This window comes from Ostrea edulis, chromosome 3 (assembly GCF_947568905.1).
Source record: "Ostrea edulis chromosome 3, xbOstEdul1.1, whole genome shotgun sequence".
Taxonomy (NCBI): domain Eukaryota; kingdom Metazoa; phylum Mollusca; class Bivalvia; order Ostreida; family Ostreidae; genus Ostrea; species Ostrea edulis.
The window spans coordinates 6058518-6081266 of NC_079166.1; the positions used below are offsets into that span (position 1 = coordinate 6058518).

Below are 22749 nucleotides of genomic sequence, written 5' to 3' on the forward strand. Positions count from 1 at the left end.
ATTAAATTGCGTGCAAAATTACGTCAAGCTGGTTGAATCATTGTACAATCCTCAAAAGAGAATTTCAACATTGCATCTTCGTTATCCAAAGGTGACGCTCCACAGCTGATGAGAATCAGTGTGGAGCGCCAACCTTGGCAAACGAAAATATCTATATGGAATTGATTATTTCAATAACATAACAAAAAGCATAAACATCTGATAGATTTGATATAAAAGAAATGCGTATCTATAATAATCTTTAATAATATAACAAAAGTTAAAACATCTACGTTGTTTGATGCACATTGATAAACCTTTTGAATCTACAGCTGTTTTACAACATACAGTTGGACACCGTGTGGATTAACAGAAACTTTGAACTGTTTGTTCTTTGTGATAACAAAAGTTGTTTTCATTTCGAAAGCTTCTGTAAAATTGTAAGTCATCGTTGGTGATAATTTTAAATCAGCTAATGAAATATCTAACCATCTTGGCATTCCATCGGAATTTTCGTTGAGAAAAGCTAACGCCATTCTGTTGTTTGAAAGCCTACGATTCCAAATTTGAATTCCATTTAACTGAAATAGATAGAAATACGAAATATTCAAGTAGTCGTCCTTGGACTAAGTGCAAGTGTTGGAAGAATAAGTTGCTGCTATTGCTTCTTTCGTTATTTCTGAATATGTGCAGATTGTTAAGCCAACATCAGAAATCAGTGATGAAATGGTATATCATAATACGAATATCGTGTTTTTTTCATAAATCAATGTTAATGACTGTAAATAAGTACAGTGGATGACACTATTACCTTCCGTAATAAAAATCCTTGGACTCCTAATATATCTTGGTTAATTGAAATGATATTCCTGTTTTGAAGGAGTGCTTTCGAACTACTGCGCATATGTCTCAAATCATTTGACATGATGAGAGGCGATGCCATCAAGGCCCACATAGCTATCTGCACACGCTCCTCTTCGTGACTTAATCCGAAATTTCCCAGAATAACCTACAGGTGAAACACTTAACAAGCTGAATACATTATATAATTTCATGCATTGCTTGTCCAAGTATCACTTGTATATGTAGTTTAAACGCCTACAATGTAATAGAGTAGCCCTGCGAATGGTATGATATGATTAAGTTGCTTTGTTAAGAACATATTCTGTTGTTTAAATTGTACATGTAAGACAGTTAAATTGTTGATGTGAGTTTTAGTATCACACATGTACAAATGTATGCTATAAAATAAATTGCAAAAGCAAATATGTAGCATCTATATGCAGATACCCACCGACATAAATGTTTGTTCGGCCAAATTCATGGACTTTGTTTCAAACACTTACAACTGACACATCAGTAAAGGGGTTCTGATGGCATCTATATCTTATTTACAGATACTGTTCAGGACAGACCAAGGGTTACAACATAAATAATTACTGCTGTCTATACGGAGTATATCAAAATCAAATTCAATTTTGAAAAGGGGGATGGTTTAGATATATTGTAGAAAATATTCTTCTAGGCTTTAGCCAAATAACATAATACCATATCTGGATCATTCCATCCTCCAGGTCCAGCGTACTTAGTGAAATTCAAGGAATTGTTTCCCCAAAAGTTAATGATGTCAGTTACACTGGACCATGAATCCTGAACATCGTAATAATTCCTCCATAAGTTACAGGTCTTCCGAACTGCAGCAAGGTCAACCTTATAAATGGATGTAATAAGAATGAATATCGCACTATGGAACAATCAAAGGCGTTTAATCTCGACATTTAGGATTCTCATGCATGTGGAAGTATACTACATGTATATCGATTGTCTGGTAATTATTTACGTCTAGTACTGCACTATTTTAACTATATTTCTTATTGTACTTCTTAAAGTTGCGGTAACTCAGTGGTAGAACGTTTGCTTCATAATCGGGAGGTTGTGAGTTCGAGCCCCCTTCGTACCATGACCGTGTCAAACCTAAGACGTAAAAGTAGGTAGTGATTGCTCCTTCGTCAAACATTCCGCATGTAGAAGTAAGAAACACGGAATTTCGGATTTGACCTTAAAAACACATGGTAGGCGTTGGTACGATAAAGAACCCTCACTGCTACGGCCCAGAGCGCTAGGTATAAATATACATTTGTGGTACTTCATCTACAGCTGGTGTCGTCTCAATATGAGTGAAAAGGTATCGACGTGAAGTGAAACAATCATTCAAACAATGCTCATAACCATTTTACGTGTACCTAGTCTAGTAACTACATGCACTTACAAAAAGTCCATTCACTATTTCACACTGTGCTTACTGCGTGCAAGAGCACCAGTATTACTTTGTCTTATACTTTCAAAGAGTTTGGTAAATATTTTCAATCTCATTTTTTTTCATCTTACCCTTTTTCGTTAGCACAATAAAACATGGAGGGCTAGTCTGGTTTGAAAACCACCATGACTGCACGAAGTTACCTAGTTCGTAGCTGTATAGATACGCGATCGGTTGTGTATTTCTGAGTCGTAATAAAATATAGATTAAGTTAGTTTTTTCGTAGATGATGCAAGATAACCTCCTCAGTTTAGAAATATCGTTTGAAATGTATAAGCCTCTGTATACATCTCAGCGTTTATGTTTCAAAACACTAATTCTCGACCTCGGATGCTATTTTGCAACATTCACGAAAACTCGAACTTTATTTCTTAATCATACTCATGCCGATAGTTCAGTTTTTAAACTGCAATATCTGGACGTTTGGTGACTATTCAATACTATACTTGTAAATCGCTCAGCAACAATTAAGTCATGTGCTATACTTGCCGAAAGTCCGGTAACTATTTTGTAAAAAGGCCACTCGCAGGAATAAACCATTTGTCTCCCCGTATTGTTCAGGAAAAATCCCATCGCCTCATAACCTTAAAAATACTACTTCATCATCATCATCATCATCATCATAGTCATGTATATCGGCACACACCCCCCCCCCCCCCAAGTCTACACGTGTTGAATGTAATGTTTCAACTCATACCAGCAGGGAAATCATTGAGATTCGAGTAGCAGCCGTCAAATTTCACGTAGTCTACTCCCCAATCAGCGAACGTCTTAGCATCTGTCTGCATGTAGAATTCACTTCCTGGATAACCGCCACACGTTTTCTTACCAAAGTCCTCGTATATACCAAATTTCAATCCTTTACTGTGTACCTTTACCATGATTAAGCCTTTGTTACAATAATGTTAGACAACTACTACAGAATATAATTCATTAAGTGCAAATATAAATATTGAATTATTCTTCTTGCGGTTTGGAGGATTGCAAAGTTGTGGACAAAAACTACAATAATGATGAGATATTCATTGAGTCTATGGTTTCCATTCAATTAAGAATTTCTAGGTGATTATCTTTTTAGTGCATATTTTAAAACGACATATATACAAACTTGTGTTTGATCTCATTTATACTTACATAATCAGCTAGGTGTTTTATTCCTGATGGGAATCTTTTTGGATCAGGAAGTAGTCGTCCATCTTGATCTCGCTCTGAGGCCAACCAGCAGTCATCGATTATCACATACTCGTAACCGACGGATCTATAGCCATCTGACACCAAGGTGTCCGCCATGACTTTTATCAAGCGCTCACTGCAATAGTGGGGTTTTGACTGCTTGAAACTCATCTTAAGGAATTTTGTGTTAGTTATCGAAGTTGGCATAGACATGTACCTGTATATATATTTAATTATATATAGATATAAAGCACAAAAATTTTCACTTAATTTGGATACCCACTTCCGCCCCTACCCGGGGTTGAACTCACGCCTAGATTCTAGAAGTGACTTGCCTAGATGGTCTAGCGGTCTAGTGCGCTGGTTACATGCTGCTAGGAGATTTGAATCCGCGGGTCGTGAGTTCAACCCCGGGTAGGCGCGGAAGTGGGTATCCAAATAAAGTAAAAATTTCTGTGCTTTATATTAAATATTTCTTCACTTGGGGCAGTTATGTTCATTTAAGAGTTCATTGCTATTTTTGTGCTATTCTCTCTCTCTCTCTCTCTCTCTCTCTCTCTCTCTCTCTCTCATCTGTGTGCATCTATGTGTATGTATATCATAGTAATCACATTACACAGTGTAGATGGGATAGGGAAGTGACGAAAGGAGGGTTGAAATGAAGTAAAGAACAGAACGAGAGACGTAAACAAAGAGGAAGGAGTTTGAGAAAGAATGGTATGAAAGTCATACATGTACAAGATCGAGTGTAATGTCGATATCGACGACATCGACAATGTTGTGTCGATATCGTTTCGATATCAACCATATGGAGTTTTTGTAATTGACTGAGATTTGTGAAATAATTAATATTGAAAATTTACCAGATTAACTATCATGTCGATATCGGCAATATCAATTCGATATCTTATCGATATCGATAGCTGTATGGATTTTGTTGTTGAAGTCAATCATGATAAATGACGCTGGGTGCTTTGTCGATATCGTCGACAAACTTCGTCGATATCGACAAACTGTTCCAATATTGTATCGATATCCATCGTGTTTCGTGAATTTATTAAGAATTCCGCCCGAGGTTCATGCAGATTTTCAGATTAAACTCCAAACAATGTATTCATTGTCCGATATCGATATCGAGGATATCGACAGTAATAGAAACTTAATCAATTTAGAATGCTTAAAAACATGCACATCTATATAAAAAACAGTGGCAAGGATGGTCACAAAAAACTTATAAATATCATGGTTCGATATCGACATGATATCGTCGATATCGACGATATCCACAGCAAGGGATACTTTGTTAATGCAAAATACCTAAACATCTGCACAATTACCAGAATGATGCAGGCAAGGACATGCGCAATCATTTGTTTTACAATCATGATTCAGTATCGACACGATATCGTCGACATCGTCGATATCGACAACAAGGGGATCTCAGTCAGTGTTAAATTTATAAACAGACAAATAACAATAAAGAAATATTGTTGGTAGAATGTCACAACAAAATCTTGAAACGGTAGCGATTCGATATCGATACGATATCGTCGATATCGACAGTAAGGGAAACTCATTTAGTGCAACATAACGAAATTCATACACAAGTGCAAGGTGAAGATAACGAACAGTGTAAAGAAATATAGTAGCTAGGACAGTCATAACGAATTGTTTAACAATATTGATTCGATATCGATATGATATCATGTATGTCGTCGATATCGACAGCAAGGTAAAATAAGTACACAAATGATAATTTAATCGACCATATGCGCGACCCTATGATAAACTGAGATGTCATCAAAGGTCATATAGGCTTGAATTACGGGAAAATGTTTGCAACGGATACTTTGTTAACAATCATGATTCGACATCGATTTGATATCATCGATATCGACGATATCAACATAACACCATGTCTTGGACATAACTCATGAAAGTGGGGAACATATATGTACATATTCCGGTTCCTACAATGCTGTCGGGATTTGATATTTTTAAATGAAGCTTTAATACCTGATGCAATTATTTGGATCATTTTCACAATCTGTGTTGCAACGGAATCGTTCCCATGTTAGCCAGCCCATGGGCGGAGTTAGGGCTAATCCGTTATCCAATGCTTTCACCTCATCCGGTGGTCCATGCAGTACCATAAATAAGCCAATTGTCCAGAACGTCTCCATCTAGTCATAAAACATGGGTATGATCATATCTTATTATATATCAGTATCTTATTATAACTACTATCACTGTGATATTTATTTCTACTATTTTCAACATTTACAAAAATAAATTCAGGAACATGTATACTGTGTATATGCATTTGTAGAAATATTCCCGACAATCAATTGGATGTTATATGCGATACCTTTCATAACGACACGGAAATATTCTTAAGAAGAGAAAAAATATCAAAGTCAATATCGAACAATCCTACTCTACATCACATGTGGATGGTCAGCCTGGAAATGTATTTACCTAGTGGTCTTACCTGTGTATTTACATAGTGGTCTTACCTGTGCACGAAATATATTGTTAAAATCGCATCTACTGAGTGAATATGATTCCTGTTATAAAAGTATGACGATTATTGCATTTTACCTGACTGGCTCCCCTTTTCAGGTGAGGATGAATTAAAACGAAATCAATAGAGAGATAGAACGCCAGCTGATTCAAAGCAAACAAATAATGGGTCGTCTTAGGATAAACTGCGCGGTGTATTGATTAATTTATATCAGGTCTAACAGACGACAACACATACTCAGAAAAACGTATGTGAGGATTTTATAAAAATGCTAATATATTTTTTTTCATTTATTTATTAGCAGCATCTTCTGTTAAAAGTGGATTTTTACATTTTATCGAAAACAAGGAAAACAAAACAATAGCAGTTGTATTCATGTTTCATGACGTTTTGGAACTATGGATTGAATGCAGAAATCCACGAATATATACCCATCTTAAGTAGCACTAAAATCTTTTAGGTATGCTGATATTTTGTCATAAATATGATCGCTCTTCTGTTATCAATTTCGTTCTTTCAAAGCAGAACGTTTGCAAAAATTAGAAAATGACCCGTTTTGCTTCATATATATTTGTTTGATGAAGGACAATGTGGCATGCTTTTATTGGTGGTGTCCTAAATTGTGCAATACGGTTTCATGATTTTCACCTTGGGGCCAATTGTGGGTTGATGAACGTCGCTTTTCTTTAACAAAACCTGATTACCAGAATCCCTCTTATATTTTATGAGGTAGCCAAATTGTCTTTTCGGAGTTGATTAGAGTTTTCCTTTAGATGCACAAAATGTTTTGAAATTTTTAATTTCACCTGGGGGCCAAAATGGGGGTCGACAAACAGCGTCCCCCCAATTTGCAGAACCTCTACAATTTATGGAGCAGTTACATGGTGTTTTGGAAGAGGGTTGGTGGGGTTCTGAAGCTTTACAAAACGCTTTCAGAATTTTCATTGTCATCCTAGCGGCATAGGGGAGCTGAAAAACGATGTTAAACGAAATAAACGAAAACTCTGATTACCCTCGTCATGTAGATGTGCAAGAAGTTCCAATTTCACCCTGGTGCCAAAATGAGTGCCAAAAATTGTTGTTGTTTTTTCTTCTGAAAACGAAAACCCCATAATTTCCGGAACTCTTCCTACAATAGATGCAGTACCAACTTATCTTTTGTAGAATGATTGCTAGTCTCCTGTCGATGTGCAGTGCGTTTTGAGAATTTTCATTTTCATACTGGTGGCTGTATGAGGTGTGGTCAAAAACGATGGTTTAAAAAACCCAAACAAAACAACAAAAATCCCTGGTTCCAGAACTCCTCATGCATATTACGCTATAGCCAGATCATTTTTTGGAAAGTTAATAACCGGTTTCATAATTTTTATAATTACTTAGGAGCCAATTGGGGGTTAAAACGATGTTATTCTATAGGAAAACCTGGTTCCAAGAACTCCTCTTACATTTTATACAGTAGCAAAATCATCTTTTGGGGATAATTTATGGTTTCCTTTATATGTGAAATAAGTTTTCGGTATTTTTCATTTTCACCGTGAGGGGCAAATCGGTGTAAAAAAAAAAAAAAAAAAACCAACAAAAGCGATGAACAAAACACTGGTGCTCCGTGCACTGTGTCATATGTAACAAGAACATATTTTCTTTGAAGATTGGAATCTTAGCTGTTTCAAACATATCTGAACAACCAAAAATGATAGGGGTTGAGATGACCTTGGGACATTTGCCCTTCAGAATACTCCATGTATCTTGATAACTGATTCAATATACAAGGGCTTCGTCTGCGTATAATAAGTTTTTAAATCAAGGCAGGCTACTGACAAACAAGATGATGTTACAGGGATAATTCAGCAGTCTCGTTTAAAGTAAGTATTTCCCAAATCATATGATATCTTTAATGTTCTAGTTTGTCCATACAACTTATCGTTAGGTCAAATGCTGTCTGACGTGTTTCTTGCTGATTGTGGGGCCATTCTTGGCATATTGATTTTGACTATGGAATATTCCGTTTACCTGATCGAGATATATGGCCCATGACGAGCGTGTCCGGTCGATATGGTATGCTTACTCCTCCTAAGCACCTGATCCAATCTTTGATATAGCAGTTCGTGTTTGCCCAACGCTCGAGCTCTATTTTGCATTCTTTATTTGATATTGATCATTGTTCTTTTTTGTCGCTTTCCATACAAATATTCATAAGTAGTGTTCAAATCATGCTTCCTGATGGTAGGATGGGGCCACAAAAGGGGATTGAAGTTTTTTAAGGGAATGTGTAAATAACCATGTTTAGCAAATTTCTTCTTTAAACAATAAGACCATGGTTACTCATATTACAATGTAGCATGCAGGCAATGCAAATTAAAGTTTGTTTAATTTAGGACCCCCAGATGTAATAATAATAATAATTGGTTTTATATAGCGCCTATTCCAGCGTATGCTGCTCAAAGTGCTTTACAATAATCAATGTACATTATTACCCCGACAGACCTTATATCAATCTAGAACTTTCTCAGCCTCCTAGGAAGCATACAGTGCAAGCTGCCATTACAAGCGCTAAAGCACTACCGTAACATTCTAACAATATCTTTCACTGTCATAGCCAGGTACCCCTTTTACACTTGGGTGGAGTGAGGAAATTCATGTAAAGTGCCTTTCCCAATGACACAACGTCAGCCCTGCCGCGGCCAGGACTCGAAACCACGGCCTTTCGGTCGAGAGTCTAACGGCCTAACCACTAGGCCACTGACGACTAGGGCGGGGCCAGAATTGGAGATGAAAGTCTGATATGGAAATATACAGGAAATGAACTAAATTAAGAAACAAACATTACCATACTTCTCATTACCAGTTCGTTAGAGTTATCGCGCATTGATGACTCTTGTGCGTCATAGGTAAGAAAATACACAAGTATCCCGAACAAGTGCGAGAATACTGGGACATAATGAAACGTTCATAGCACCCCCTCCCCTTTATTTAAGAGTTAAAATACATGGTGTATTCTTAAATAAGATAACCATTGATCAAACTGCATTTTTCAAATATCCTACCACTATTTTATTAAAGATGTTACATGTTTTTTTACTCCACCACACCTAATTTTAAACATTCCAAATAACGATGTTCTCTCTCCTAAATCCATCAATATTTTGTAATTTTCAAAATAGCTTAGATGCAGTTTGGAAACGCATTAGTTGTGTTAATCAGTGTTATAAACATCTAAAAATGCAGTTTGTCATATATATGCCTGATACCCTCCGCCGTTGCCAAAATTTGAACACTTTTAAAAAACATGTAAAAACACATCTTTTTAGACTCGCATATTATTAGAATTATAGGTGGTTAAATCTTTATGGATTTTTTTACCATCATTTTAACATGACCTTTTCAAGTGTATAATTGTGTATATTTATTTCAACAATTGTTTTTATATCATTTGATTGTACGGCGTGGAACCATTTTCATGCACATCATGTTTTAGATTTTAGTAATTTTACTTCACATTATTGATGTTTTTCTAGCATTGTTTTGATATTATCTGTCTTAATGTTATTATAATTTCCTTTTACTACTTTTATAACATGCTGTATCATTTTTATTGTGTACAGCTCTTTGGAGTGGTTATTTCTAGTCCTATAGGACGTTATGTAAATAAATATTATAATTATTATTATTATTATATAACTTGTTCTGAAATATGGAAATTGAGGGTGGGGGTTTACGATTACGATTACAAAGGCCATGCCATATGAAGCTGTCCTAATTGTATGATAAAATAAAATGTCTTCATAGTCTGACAGAATAACTTTTAAAACATATTAATCCCATTAATTGCAAGAACAGTTCTTGTGTTGGATGTTCATATAGGTTTTTCCCTTTACAGTTCTTCTTGCGATTGATGCTTTATATCGGTCAGATCTGGCAAATTTAGTACTTTCGCTCCCTCACATAGTTTAATAATTTCATCTGTTTTCTTGTAAGAATAATCAAACTTTAATTATTCCTAAATCGGATAAAGTAAAGCATCTTATTTTACCCTGTCTGTTTGCCTGCTAGCCTGAATCATGGACCATGCTCAAAACTTTTGAATGACGAGTAATAGGACTCTTATATTTCACATTTGTATTCCTTGTGACAAAACCAAGGGTTTTAACCTTGTGAACTTGATGTATGTCATACTTGTAAGAAATCATAAAGCATTAAATGTCTCCTGAACTATTTACATTAGTGAATTTATATAATTTCATATTTGTATTATGTATACAGATTCTTTATGGCACGACCTTTCATTTGATACTATATGGTTTGAACTTGTGTCCTTGACCTTGGCGTTCGACCTGTGGTTAAGAAAACTTAACCTATCAAACACTCTCGAACTATTTGGGATAGGCTTTTCACATAGTGTATATAAATGTCTTTTAGATTTGTTATAGCAAGACCTTTTATTTCATTTCATCATCTATGAACTTGTGCCTTGACCTTGACATCAAGATCACTTTAGTTATATCGATGTTACGGCTTCTCCATTTTGTGTAAGTTCAAATTTATTCATGCTATGGTCCTTTGAAGCAAGGTTGGCGTCACAATATTGGGTAAAACTTTTCATGGGAATAAAGATGACAAAACACTTTTTTTGAATATCACATTACCTGATTAACAGCAGAGTAAAGGTGATTCAGGTAAGCGATGTCGCCCATGGTTCTGTTGTTTATGTCAAGGTAGTTAGAAATTAAACAGGATGAACATATTGCATATTAGAATCAGAGTGAGAGGTGACTTTCACCGTAAGTCAGTAATTGGAACGTTTAATCTGTGGTCATTAGGCCGTGAGTTCAAACCATGTCGGGACTGCGCCAAACCTACGTTGAAGCAGAAAGGTAGTGACTGCTCTTTCGCCAAGTTCTTAGAATTAAAACTCTTTAGATTTGATTTAAAAAACGGAGGTCATTATCATGTTAGCGAATACACTGCACTACGGTGTTGGGTGTCAAACACGCATGTACATGCGAGTCTTGATTTGTGGCACTTCATCTGTAGTCAGGTAATGCTTCAATACATGTAAATATTCTTGAAGGAATGTAAAACAGAAAAAGAAACAACGTTTCGATTCCTAAAATGCACGAGGGGGAATGTCTTCATTTGATGTCATTCTGTCTAAGCATCGCTATTTACTATTTACACTTACAAATGTTGTGCTTGTGGATCACTGGTTGAAAAACATTAGATGAATGCTGAAAATCATCTTCACTTAATAACCTAAATATTTTCTGAAGTGTTGTGTTTTACAAAAATGGCTATTTAGATATCATTATTCTTTGAATGCATACATCACAAATCTCAAATGTTTTCATTGAACATTGCATGAATAAAAAAATGGATACCGTCAATAGAGTCTTGAAACATCTAAATTTCGGCGGAGCGTTTAATTCACATCGTTCAAGCTTTACAAAAGGTGTCCGATGTATGCTAGAGCTCGACCCAGTCTCTGTCATTTATCGGCAAACTTCATATAAAAGCGTTTTCTCGGTATAGCTTATGAAACAATTCGTCATGATCAGATGTAGATGTTTGAAATAGCATTTGTATACTAAGTCAGAATCTACTCGTGTTCCTATAAAGCATGTGGTACATGTGTAACATTGTATGGTGTGTTACTTGTCCCTTCCCACAATACAAACATGACGTGTGAATTAACGAGTGAAAAAATACGATCATTAATTGTGAAACACATTGATAATAGGTAAATAACATCTTGTTAATGACATACCGATCCGTGGTTTTACTAAAGTTGAATTTTTAAAACTCACACCAGCGTACCTAACCCAAGAACACACATCAACTTTTATTATTACAAGATTACCATGACCAAGTATTTAGAACAAGTTATTTTCATTGCAGTTAATTTCATATCGCATTGTAGATCTCCTATTTCATTTGCATTTTCAAATCATAAAAGCCGAAAGAGCACAACATGATAAAAATAATGATATTATATTGAATTTGAATAAATATTAGCTAGTAATTTTAGTTCATCCTCCCTCAAATGAATTACAAGACATTGTATGTTTTGTTATCCTTCATACTGAAGAATTGGACAAATTTCATGATACGAAGTACCTAGCTTTTCTATCGATACCAAAGTAAACAACGGCTTGACGTAGGTGAAAGTAAACATTGACCGGATTCTAATACGTTTTCCCAAATGATTTTTTGAAACTGTTTTATGCAACATCCTACTTTGTGGGTGAATTTGTGACGTTTATACTTTTAAAAAAAGTTTCAAAGACTGCTTTTACAAGCGTTATTATGTTAATTACACACACCCCTGTTTTTCTTAATGTATTTAAGCCGATGTTTAAAGAGTTTATATTTAACGTTCGTTACTTGAGAGAAAAACGAACTCGAGCATTTGTTTGCAGAAAAGATTGAAAAAGTAAGTAATGTAATTGAAATTATATGAACAAAAACAGTGTTAATTGTCTGATGTTAAACAGCACAGAGTGTGTTTCTTAATTAATTACTGTCATTCAACTAAAGTTTGAAATGGCTGTATCCAAACTAAGTATGATCTAAAGAAAGAAATATAGTTTACATTATATCTTTAGCAATACGCAATATCATATTTTAAAATATATATATTTCTAAACATTATCAACTCTACATTTGATAAAATAAATTGTATGAAAGGTGAAGATATCGAACAGTGATCAACGTAAAAGTCGTACAGTACCAATTGTGATGCACCAGATGCGAATTTCGACAAATAATGTCTCTTCAGTGATGCTCAAGCCGAAATTTTGTAAATTTGAAATGACAAAAAACTTGTAAAAGCTAAAAGGAAAACTAGAGTGACAGAAAACAAATGTAACCAAATTCGTCCAAAAATCTCATGAATCCCATAGGCAATACAAATTAGATAGTTGGGCAAACACGGACCCCTGGACACATCAGAGGTGGGATCAAGTGCCTAGGAGGAGTAAGCACCACTGTCGACATGTCACACCCGCCGTGAACCTCATATCATGATCAGGTAAACGGATTTATCCGTAGTCAAAATCAGTGTGTCAAGAACGGTCTAAGAATCAGTATAAAACACGGCAGACAACAGTAAGCCCAATGATAGGTTCTATTGGCACACTAGATAATTATAACGACAATAGAATTTGTGAAATGCTGGTATTAAACTGTTGAAACTCCTGTACCATCAACTTGTTTGTCAGTAGCTTTCTTCGATTTAAAACTGACCATAAGCAGAACAAGTTCTTGCGTATCGAATCAGTTGGGAGATATAACACCATAATTATGCAGGATATAATATATACATATGAATATTCCCGTTTTCAATTTTTGTTGAAGAAGCAACCTATTTACACAATCTCTGGAATATGTAGTCGCACAGTAAGTTTCTTCTTCGTAATTATTAATAGTTTTGTGAGGAGCAACGATAGGGACTTGGTAGAGCACTTACAGGATAAAGCGATTTATCTTTGTTTGTAAGGTTTGTTATGTAGTTTAGGAATCAAGTATAGGTACGATAACTCCTATTCATTCGACCAACCGACTGGGATACCAAATGTGCTTAAAACTGAAGCATGGCGTTGAAGAATTATGTGTATCATGTCATTTTAAATGGATGAAAAAATAACTGTTTTCTTTCAAATTAACAATTGTGGACAGTATTATATTTTTTTTTCAGATTTTAAAACAATGAGGGCCTTGACACTTGCACTTTTTACACTGATGTGTGTGTACGTATCAGCTCAGTGGAAAAACAATTGGGACAGGCCGCTAAACTTTCAGTGCCCGTCCACAAATAGTGCTATCTCTCACGTCGTATCCATGCATAATAACAAAAAGGAGGACAGGCGATTTAATTTCAACTGTAGACCTGTTCAGGCAGTCTCTGGACCCATTTCTTGCAAATTATCAGGTATTTTACTTCAAATTTGCAACACGGTTACATTGATACATTATATATTACTTTCCATAAAACACTGAAGTAAGTAAGTGACAATAACGCCTTTTTATTCATGAATAAATGTACACTTTGTATGAAAAAAGAACTATTCATTTCAAAATATCTTCCTTGATGTATAGAATGAATTGTTTTAATCACATCTACAGGTTATGTGAATAGCTACGATCAGCCAGTCCTTTATACGTGTCCAAATGGGGGTTATCTGAATGGTGTCTCTAGTGTACACAACAACAAGAAGGAAGACAGAATGTTTAGATTTAGATGCTGTACTCCAAAACCAGGTAACCGTTAACGCACAAATCCAATACTACATAAATCATAATTGTGTAAAAAGAGATAAAGAGGGAATCTACATAGAAAACTGTAGAAATACATGCAGATGATAATAATAATGATGATGATGATAATAATGAACAACTATTTCAAGGCTATCACCACAAGAACTGCAAATGGACTGGTTGGGTTAACAACTGGGATGAAACTTTTTCATACTTTGTTCCTCGTAATTACGTCATCAGAGGAATCAACAGTATTCACAACAATAAGAAAGAGTGAGTATATACTGTTCACATTCTGTGATTGATATTTCATCTAACACATACATGTATTATCATCAGTGGGCATTGAGTGCCATTCAACTGATTCAATGCGCGACATTTTCTGCATATGATTTTTTTTTTAATCGAGACAGGCTACTGTCAACTAATTTGATCTCAAATACTTTCCGGAGTTTTAACAATATCGTATCTCTAAAGTTAGCATATCACGAGTCATAAGGTTATAATAACATAATGATTGATTATATTATAACGATCGAACGGTGAAAATAATGAATGGTAATCAATCGCATAACTTCTACAAGGATTTCAAAATTAAGAGTTGGGGAAATACGGACCTCTGAATATACCAGAGATGGGATTTGGTGCCCAGGAGAAGTTAGCATACCTTGTGGACCGCTCATAATTGTCATGAACCCTATATCTTGATCAGGTATGCGGGGTAATCCGTAGAACTGCATGACAATTGGTATGAAATACGTCAGACATTGTTTAACTTCAAAAAGTCAGAATATAAAACATCATGAAACCAAGCACACCTGGTGGACTCGTGGAAAAAACGACACGAGGAATATTTTTTTAAAAGTCAAAAGTTTTGACTACTAGTAATTCCTACTGAAGATACTGATGTGCAAAATCTGTTTTTGGTGACGGCATGACAAAACCCGCCAACATTACCTAAAAGGGGCGTTAGCTGTCTTTTTGTTACCAAACATTCAATTCATTGAAAATTGATCTACATTATATATTTCAGTAATAAAACCAGTGTTTAAATATTTCAAACACTTTATAACATCAAAGCAGGCACTTGAATGTGTAATTTTGGTGATTAAATGATTATTGTCTTATATTGATATATTTCATGACATTAAACGCGGTTATCTAACCTAGGTTTATTAAGTTTATCTTGTTTTGTTCAAATTAAATCTTTTTATTAGTCATTAAAATATATTCCTATATCATTGAGATATTTTGAGGAAAAAAGTAGTTGTCATGACTTACAAAGCTAATAACCCTTTAAGGTATTCAATGTATAATGACCATATTTCATATCTAATAAATGGATGGTGGAATATTTGTAATCATGGTATCATTTTGAAGGGTTCATTAAATAAAAATAATCCACCACAGGAATTTTAAAAAATGTGTTTACTGCTTGATTTTTTTCACCTAGAATTTAACATTGAAGTATGTGGGAAAAGCATGTTTTATTACAATATTTTAAAAACAAATTATATTTTCATACTAATTTAGTGGTAGAAAGTTACATACACTTTCTTTTTATGAAAATTTGAAACAAAATTAATCATTGACAAAACACATTTTTAGAAAATTAGATCGTTCTTATTTTTACAAAGAGCACACAACTCTTCCAAAAAGTCTTAAGTGCAAAAAGGTCAGCTTCTAACCATTTACCAGTCATGTGAATTTCATCTGCTTCACTTTCATCATTATTTAACAATAAACTTTTATGTTGATATAAATCCTTCAAACTTGTTCATTATCCTTTCATTATACATGGAATACCTGAAGATATATTATTGATATAGCAACGTTGATAAAATACCATTCTAAATCGCAACATTTACAAATTATCATTGATATCGCAATAGTATTAGTATAATTACCCTAACCTGTGTTTAGTGTACATGTTTGATTTTATTTTTTCAGGGACCGAAGATTTAAATTTGAAATCTGCCAGATCACCAACCATTGAATTGGATGCCAGTTACTCAAATAATGTAGATTAATGCAATAAATGCTTTAAAAACATATATCCTTGGTATTTTTTTTCAATTTTTGTATATTTCGTGTTTATCGTATGAAATACGGTAAATGATGTGCTGGTCTTGTTAAACAAAATGTATACGTACTTCAAACCTAAATTATTGACTGAAATCAGTAAAATAGAGTTCTGTAGCAATTTGTCTGCACGTTATCGATGCTAGTTGCGAGCTTCTAAAAATATATTGTACAATTGTAGGTTCTTTGTAACGACTTTACCAACATAGACCAGAGAATATGTGAATATGTTTTGTTGAATCTATACAGTATTTCGTAATAGAGTTCACTACATGTATATTCACTATGAAATTACAATGCATTATGTACTATTTACATAGTTAACACAATCTCCATCCTCGATAATGAATTTGCGGTGATAAACAACCGAATGGACATAAATGTAGGCAGGCAATATCAAAATACATGTGTTATATGTTCTAGAGGTGTTGGAGCGTAACCTTTGGGATCTCTTCTGTTTACTTTCATTTCCACGATTACTTGGATGTGATGACAAATTAATGCAGTTCTGACAGGTCATAATTTCTTATTTCAATACGTTGTAAAACATCTTAATCTCTGAAATAATTTCTGGTTTCATTTATGATTTTCTGAAACACAGATGGGTGTGACCGGTCAACAGGGGATGCTTGCTCCTCCTGGGCGCCTGGTTCCACCTCTGGTGTGTCCGGGGGTCCGTGTTTGCTCAGCTATCTATTTTGTATTGCTTGTGGGGGTTGTGGGATTGGTCGCTGTTCGTTGTCTTCGCCTTGCATGTATGCATATCAAACTAAGATGACAAGTTTGTTAAAAGCAATACAGTGAAATGACGATTGCATATCAATTTCTTGAATCGTCTAATTCATTAGGTTGAACTGTGCGTACCTGAATTCATCATACTGATTAAAGTGTCGTTCATGAGTATTTACGTAAACCTGTAAAAGTAACAAAACTTAGCAGCTGTTTAAAAGAATGGTGTTATATTGAAACAATGCTGAAAGCGAACTTGTGGTTTAAATGGGAAAATATGGAATCTGTTAATAGAAATAGATAATTCTAGGACCGTTCTTTATCAATATAAAATCACGTACATGTAGTTATTTACTTTATTTTACTTTAATATGAATTATATGATTTTACGTTTATTTGATAATATGGACAGGCATCCTTCTTTCAAAATGAAATTAATTTTACAAACATTCATAATTAAAGCATTTGAAACGTACTGTCCAGTCCGTAAAATCTAAAATATTTTAAAATATTTCTAAATTTTATCAGAGTGTAAAACTTATACGGTACCAATGTTGATGCACCAGATGCATATTTCGACAAATAATATGTCTCTTCAGTGATGCACAACCGAAATGTTTGAAATCCGAAATAACTATGCAGTTTTAGAGCTAAATGTAGCCAAAAACAGCGTGCCAAAAAAGTGGAGCCAAATTCGTCCAAGGATAAGAGCTATGCACGAGGGAGATAATCCTTAATTTTGAAATGAATTTCTAAATTTTATAACACCAATTAAATATACATCCGTATTTTCATGCTAGTAACGAAGTACTAAGCTACTGGGCTGTAGAGACCCTCGGGGACTAACAGTCCACCAGCAGAGGCCTCGACCCAGGGGTCATAATGTAAAACTTATACGGTACCAATTTTGATGCACCAGATGCGCATTTCGACAAATAATGTCTCTTCAGTGATGCTCAACTGAAATCTTTGAAATCCGAAATAACTATGAAGTTTTAGAGCTAAATGTAGCCAAAAACAGCGTGCCAAAAAAAGTGGAGCCAAATTCGTCCAAGGATAAGAGCTATGCACGAGGGAGATATTCCTTAATTTTGAACAATTAAACATACATCCGTATATAAACATGTAATACCACAATCGAACCGCATTTTCTATAAATGTTGCTTTTATTATTACACTTATTAATGACACATTCACGTTGAAAAGCAATATGTTTGATGTGTCCTCGAAAACTATTTTCATGTACCGGAACTCTAACAAGTAATGCTAACGTTTCTGATGTCATGTCCAAAAGAACAATGCATTTCTCTTCTAATGCCAGACGCATTAGCAAAAGAATGAAGAGGTGTCAGGTAAGCATTCGAAGCCGATTTCTGACTGAAGAAGCGATTCAACTATTGCTATATAGTACTAATAGTGGTACATTGCAGTAAGTGTGAAGAGGAAAAAGGGGCGTTGTAAACGTACAGTGAGTCAATTGTAAGTCAGAAATCCGAACAATGGAAACACAATTGCTATTTCCTTCATTGCCAACCATGGTAAATATATGATGTGAATCCGAATATTGGACTCGTTGAAATGCAATTATATAACCTATCATTCATTACATTTCTCCTTGATAGAGAATAGCTAAATTTCTTTCATTCTAAAAGTCATATATTTTATTTTAATTAATATTTCGTATAGCTTTTTCAACGAAAACAATTGAGAGAATTTCTGTATTTTTGGTATCCATGAATCCGTGATTAAAAATCTATCCATGACCCTTCCGTGGTTTACATACAATTTCTGTGTTCCGGTGATTGTCCGTATTTTGTCAGTCTCCAGCGCATATGCCATGCATCAAACTGTCATGGATATATTCAATGAAAAAGAAACTACATTCTTTTGTAATCAAACGTTCGTTTCTAAATATAGTGTATATCATGGAAGTTCTTATCTACGATTTAAGACATTCCCCAGAAATATATATCCCAAAACCCGATGATAATGCCTACTTACAAGCAATAAAAATGTATCATTATGTTTAAAAACCTTTCGACCATTCAGTAATACGATACGAAAATATTACTAAATCCGTATCAATCACCAACAACCGAAAAACATTGATTTTGAGCACATTTATTGTAAATGAAGTATGATTTGTTTTCACTATTGTAACCACCCTATTGCATTTTCACTTTTGTAGCTCTTCAAAACAGATAATAATGCGTAATCCAGCTCAATCTAAGATGTTTTGACCTTCACATATGGGCCCACGCACTCATCTTTCATATTGATAACTTAGTTTCGGTTTACCTTATTCATAATCATCACCATCTCATCAGGTAATGTCCCTCATTAGGCCATTTACGCTTGTAACGTTAACAAACAATTTACAATTTAAGGCACAGCACATTCCGGATAAACATAATTCTATACACGATGCAATAGCTCGTCAACAGCGGTGCAGAGGTAGGGATTTAATCCCTACAGCCAACCAACACCCCAGACAATCCAGGCATCCTTCCACAATGCTTTACTGTAGATAGACTAAACAGCCTCTTTAGGTCCCCACTAGCATTTAACACAACCCGAGCATATTCAGTAGGTCTACAAGCCTTCGATCAGTTCAGAGTACGGCAACTATTTAGTCTCCAATGACCACCACCATTTGAGCTCACACCCATTTAAATCTAGCTCAATTGTCCATCCTGGGTACATACAATCCACGGCGAGAACATCTACTTCTGCTATTGCATTTCAGTGCAAAGTGTTGGGATGTAGTGACATGAAACATTTCCTGATAGATTTAACATTTAGAGGTTGTGTAAAGAGCAATCATGACGGAGTCCTGGGCCTTCCTATTACTGTAGTAATGTTAAATCAAATGGTTCCTTAGTTGCATTCGGTATGTCCAACTCATACGAGACAATTTGTTCAGAACTGCTTCATCCTGGCTTATCACGCCTTATTGTGGCATATTGGCCCATTTGAACTTAACATTGATTGATTGGTGGAATATTGACACATTTATCAATTATATTGCGTTGATGTGGCATTTTTGATGGAATATTGGCCCATTGTATGTGTACATTTCTCTGATTATGGGATGTTGGATCATTGTACAGTGTACATTTCTGCTGTGCATGGTGTTTTGCATTTGAGAAATTGTTTTACCCAGTGCACAATTATCCCACTTATAGTGTACATTGTTGGGGGCGACCTGGCGGCCGTCCCCAGATTTATTTATTGTCCATTATTATGTACCACGACCAAATACACCAAACACAAAAAAAGTTCTCAAGTAGTTATGTTGTGTTCTCTCTTATCTCATCTGAGATAATACATCTGCAGGGAAGTTGTAACATTATTCTAAAGTTTGAAAACAATTTATTTATGATTATCCGTATATATACATATTATATGGGGTAACTATACCTCGGTCTCCACTCAACCAACCTTCCCTTTTGAAAATTGTGTGACCAATTTAGCATACATATACATATGCCATGGCTAGGAGGGATCTATCGAGTTTATTGTGACCAGAGAGAGAAACTAACACCCAAGGCAGGGGCAGACCCGGGGGATAGTTTATCTCGGGTGACAATAAACACACTATCGCCTTCCTAACCATTAGATACACGTAGGTATATTACTATACCAAATCAGAATAAAAACTCAAACGACAACGAATCGAATCGCTCCATCATATATTGCGAACTTATGTTATAGTTGTTACGGTAAATATGCCTCTGAACTTTGTATTTGACGTCATAATGCCGAATTGCACGGGAAATATATGCTGCCGTTGAATAGGATGAAGACTATCATCCCTAGGCCAGATATCAGAGAACCAATCATGCGGAAGAGTTTCATGTATTTTGGCGAAAATGTTCGGCTTATTGTCATCTTTTGATATAGAGAAAAATACCATGAGGTATAACAATGTCGTTTTTTTCTTGAAGTCTGAGATTGCAATTGCCCATACACATGTACCACGCATACCCTACACATATTTTAACATTCACTTTCAATATAAGTACGAGGAATGTCGGAACTCCTATATTAGAATAAATTTAACTTATAGAAATGTTTAAGGAATAAGATTACATTTAATTTCCAACATTTTTCATTAGAAAATGTTTTAAATAAAAAATGACAAAGTAGAGGTTAAATTCTATCTTGAAACCGTCCAATGAGTACATGCACAGTGTACTTGGTCTTTTATCAATACAGAATTGGCATGCTTTTATTCAGGTTTTTTGGATTTTTAATTTATTTCGAAAGGTTAAAAAAGATGAAAAATGAAACAAAATGTGCATATTACCGACTGCTCCGTCGTCGCAAGCCACATTACTTAACTCTATGTTGGGATCATTAAATTTGTAATACTTCCTATATTTCACATTTTGCCATCAGCCCTATAACATTATACAAAGACTCAATGTATATATATAAATCTATATATGCAAGGCGAAGATAACGAACAGTTATCAATCTCATAACTCCTACAAGCAATACAAAATAGATAGTTGGACAAACACGGACACCTGGACACACCAGAGGTGGGATCAGGTGCCTAGAGGAGTAATCATCCCCTGTTGACCGGTCACACCCGCCGTGAGCCCTATATCCTGATCAGGTAAACGGAGATATCCGCAGTCAAAATCAGTGTGCCAAGAACGGCTTAACAGTCGGTATGAAACACGTCAGATAGCATTTGACCCAATGATAGGTTGTATTGATTGCAGAAACTTTTCCTGATCCATATATTTAATTTGTATGAAGGAAAACTATGAAACCATTATTAGAAATATCAACCATTTCTTCTTTAATGGCATTTTCCTTGACAACTGGCCAAAAATCGTCCTTTGACAATATGAAGTCAAAAGTCTTATTGGATTTAAGAATGCAAAACTTGCTTAAACAGCACGTTAGCTGAATAATAGCATGCCCTATGCGATTCAGGTGAGCGATGTCGCCCGTGGGCCTGTTGTTTATGTCAAGGTAGTAAAGGAATAACCAGAATGAAGACACATATTTCATGTTAGTGGGAAATGACCTTGACCGTACTTCAGTGGTTAGAACGTTTAATTTTTGGACATTACGTCATGAATTCAAGCCATGAAGTCGTGACTACACCAAACCTATGTTGAAGCTTAAAGTTAATCTTTTTTCATTTGATTTGAAAATCGGAGCTCACGACTCACGACCAGCGTCCTTATGTTATGTTAACGAATCCCCAGTCCTATGACCTTGGGTGTCAACATCCATGTCCATGTAGATCTAAATATGTATCACTTCATCGACAGTTGAGTGATGCATCAAAATTGGTACCGTATAAGTTTTACATTATGACCCCTGGGTCGAGGCCTCTGCTGGTGGACTGTTAGTCCCCGATGGTCTCTACAGCCCAGTAGCTAAGTACTTCGTTACTAGCTTGAAAATACGGATGTATATTTAATTGCTGTTATAAAATTTAGAAATTCATTTCAAAATTAAGGATTATCTCCCTCATGCGTAGCTCTTATCCTTGGACGAATTTGGCTCCACTTGTTTGGCACGCTGATTTTGGCTATATTTAGATCTAAAACTTCATAGTTATTTCGGATTTCAAACATTTCGGTTGAGCATCACTGAAGAGACATTATTTGTCGAAATGCGCATCTGGTGCATCAAAATTGGTACCGTATAAGTTTTACATGTAAACATC

The 22749-nt window shown here is 35.1% G+C and overlaps 2 protein-coding genes across 8 annotated transcripts; one reads left to right on the forward strand and one right to left on the reverse strand.

Annotated features, from left to right (window-relative positions):
* Nucleotides 1-222: 222 nt before the first annotated feature.
* Nucleotides 223-6211, reverse strand: LOC125673347 (alpha-N-acetylgalactosaminidase-like). 3 transcript variants are annotated; one of them, XM_048909893.2, is made up of 8 exons: nt 6071-6211; nt 5486-5652; nt 3431-3605; nt 2994-3168; nt 2786-2880; nt 1528-1689; nt 791-988; nt 223-560 (listed from the first exon to the last, which is right to left on the reverse strand). In XM_048909893.2, the coding sequence occupies exons 2-8, from the start codon at nt 5650-5652 to the stop codon at nt 306-308; spliced, it is 1227 nt and encodes a 408-aa protein (XP_048765850.1). In that variant the 5' UTR covers nt 6071-6211; the 3' UTR covers nt 223-305. The 3 variants fall into 3 exon arrangements, with proteins under 3 accessions (XP_048765850.1, XP_048765851.1, XP_048765852.1); XM_048909894.2 differs by having other exon boundaries at nt 5986-6115; XM_048909895.2 differs by lacking the exon at nt 6071-6211 and adding an exon at nt 5838-5908.
* A 6148-nt stretch (nt 6212-12359) lies between these two features.
* On the forward strand, nt 12360-16297 carry LOC125673349 (hemagglutinin/amebocyte aggregation factor-like). Of its 5 annotated transcripts, none has more exons than XM_048909898.2 (6): nt 12360-12420; nt 13684-13917; nt 14112-14246; nt 14393-14516; nt 14828-14955; nt 16194-16297. In XM_048909898.2, exons 2-5 carry the CDS (start codon nt 13695-13697, stop codon nt 14949-14951), a joined length of 606 nt encoding a protein of 201 aa, XP_048765855.2. In that variant the 5' UTR covers nt 12360-12420; nt 13684-13694; the 3' UTR covers nt 14952-14955; nt 16194-16297. The 5 variants fall into 5 exon arrangements, with proteins under 5 accessions (XP_048765855.2, XP_056015801.1, XP_056015799.1 ...); XM_056159824.1 differs by lacking the exon at nt 12360-12420 and adding an exon at nt 12898-13017 and having other exon boundaries at nt 14843-14955; XM_056159823.1 differs by lacking the exon at nt 12360-12420 and adding an exon at nt 12903-13017.
* The last annotated feature ends 6452 nt before the right edge of the window (nt 16298-22749 follow it).

Excerpts from the sequence above, each read along its gene's own strand:
- LOC125673347 (XM_048909893.2), bottom strand. The coding sequence starts at position 5,652 with ATGGAGACGTTCTGGACAATTGGCTTATTTATGGTACTGCATGGACCA. Across the intron at positions 3,606-5,485 it reads GATCCAAATAATTGCATCAG|TGAGCGCTTGATAAAAGTCA; the intron begins GTATTAAAGCTT and ends CCACTATTGCAG. Across the intron at positions 3,169-3,430 it reads TAAAACACCTAGCTGATTAT|GTACACAGTAAAGGATTGAA; the intron begins GTAAGTATAAAT and ends ATCATGGTAAAG.
- LOC125673349 (XM_048909898.2), top strand. The coding sequence starts at position 13,695 with ATGAGGGCCTTGACACTTGCACTTTTTACACTGATGTGTGTGTACGTA. Across the intron at positions 13,918-14,111 it reads CATTTCTTGCAAATTATCAG|GTTATGTGAATAGCTACGAT; the intron begins GTATTTTACTTC and ends TCACATCTACAG. Across the intron at positions 14,517-14,827 it reads ATTCACAACAATAAGAAAGA|GATTTCAAAATTAAGAGTTG; the intron begins GTGAGTATATAC and ends AACTTCTACAAG.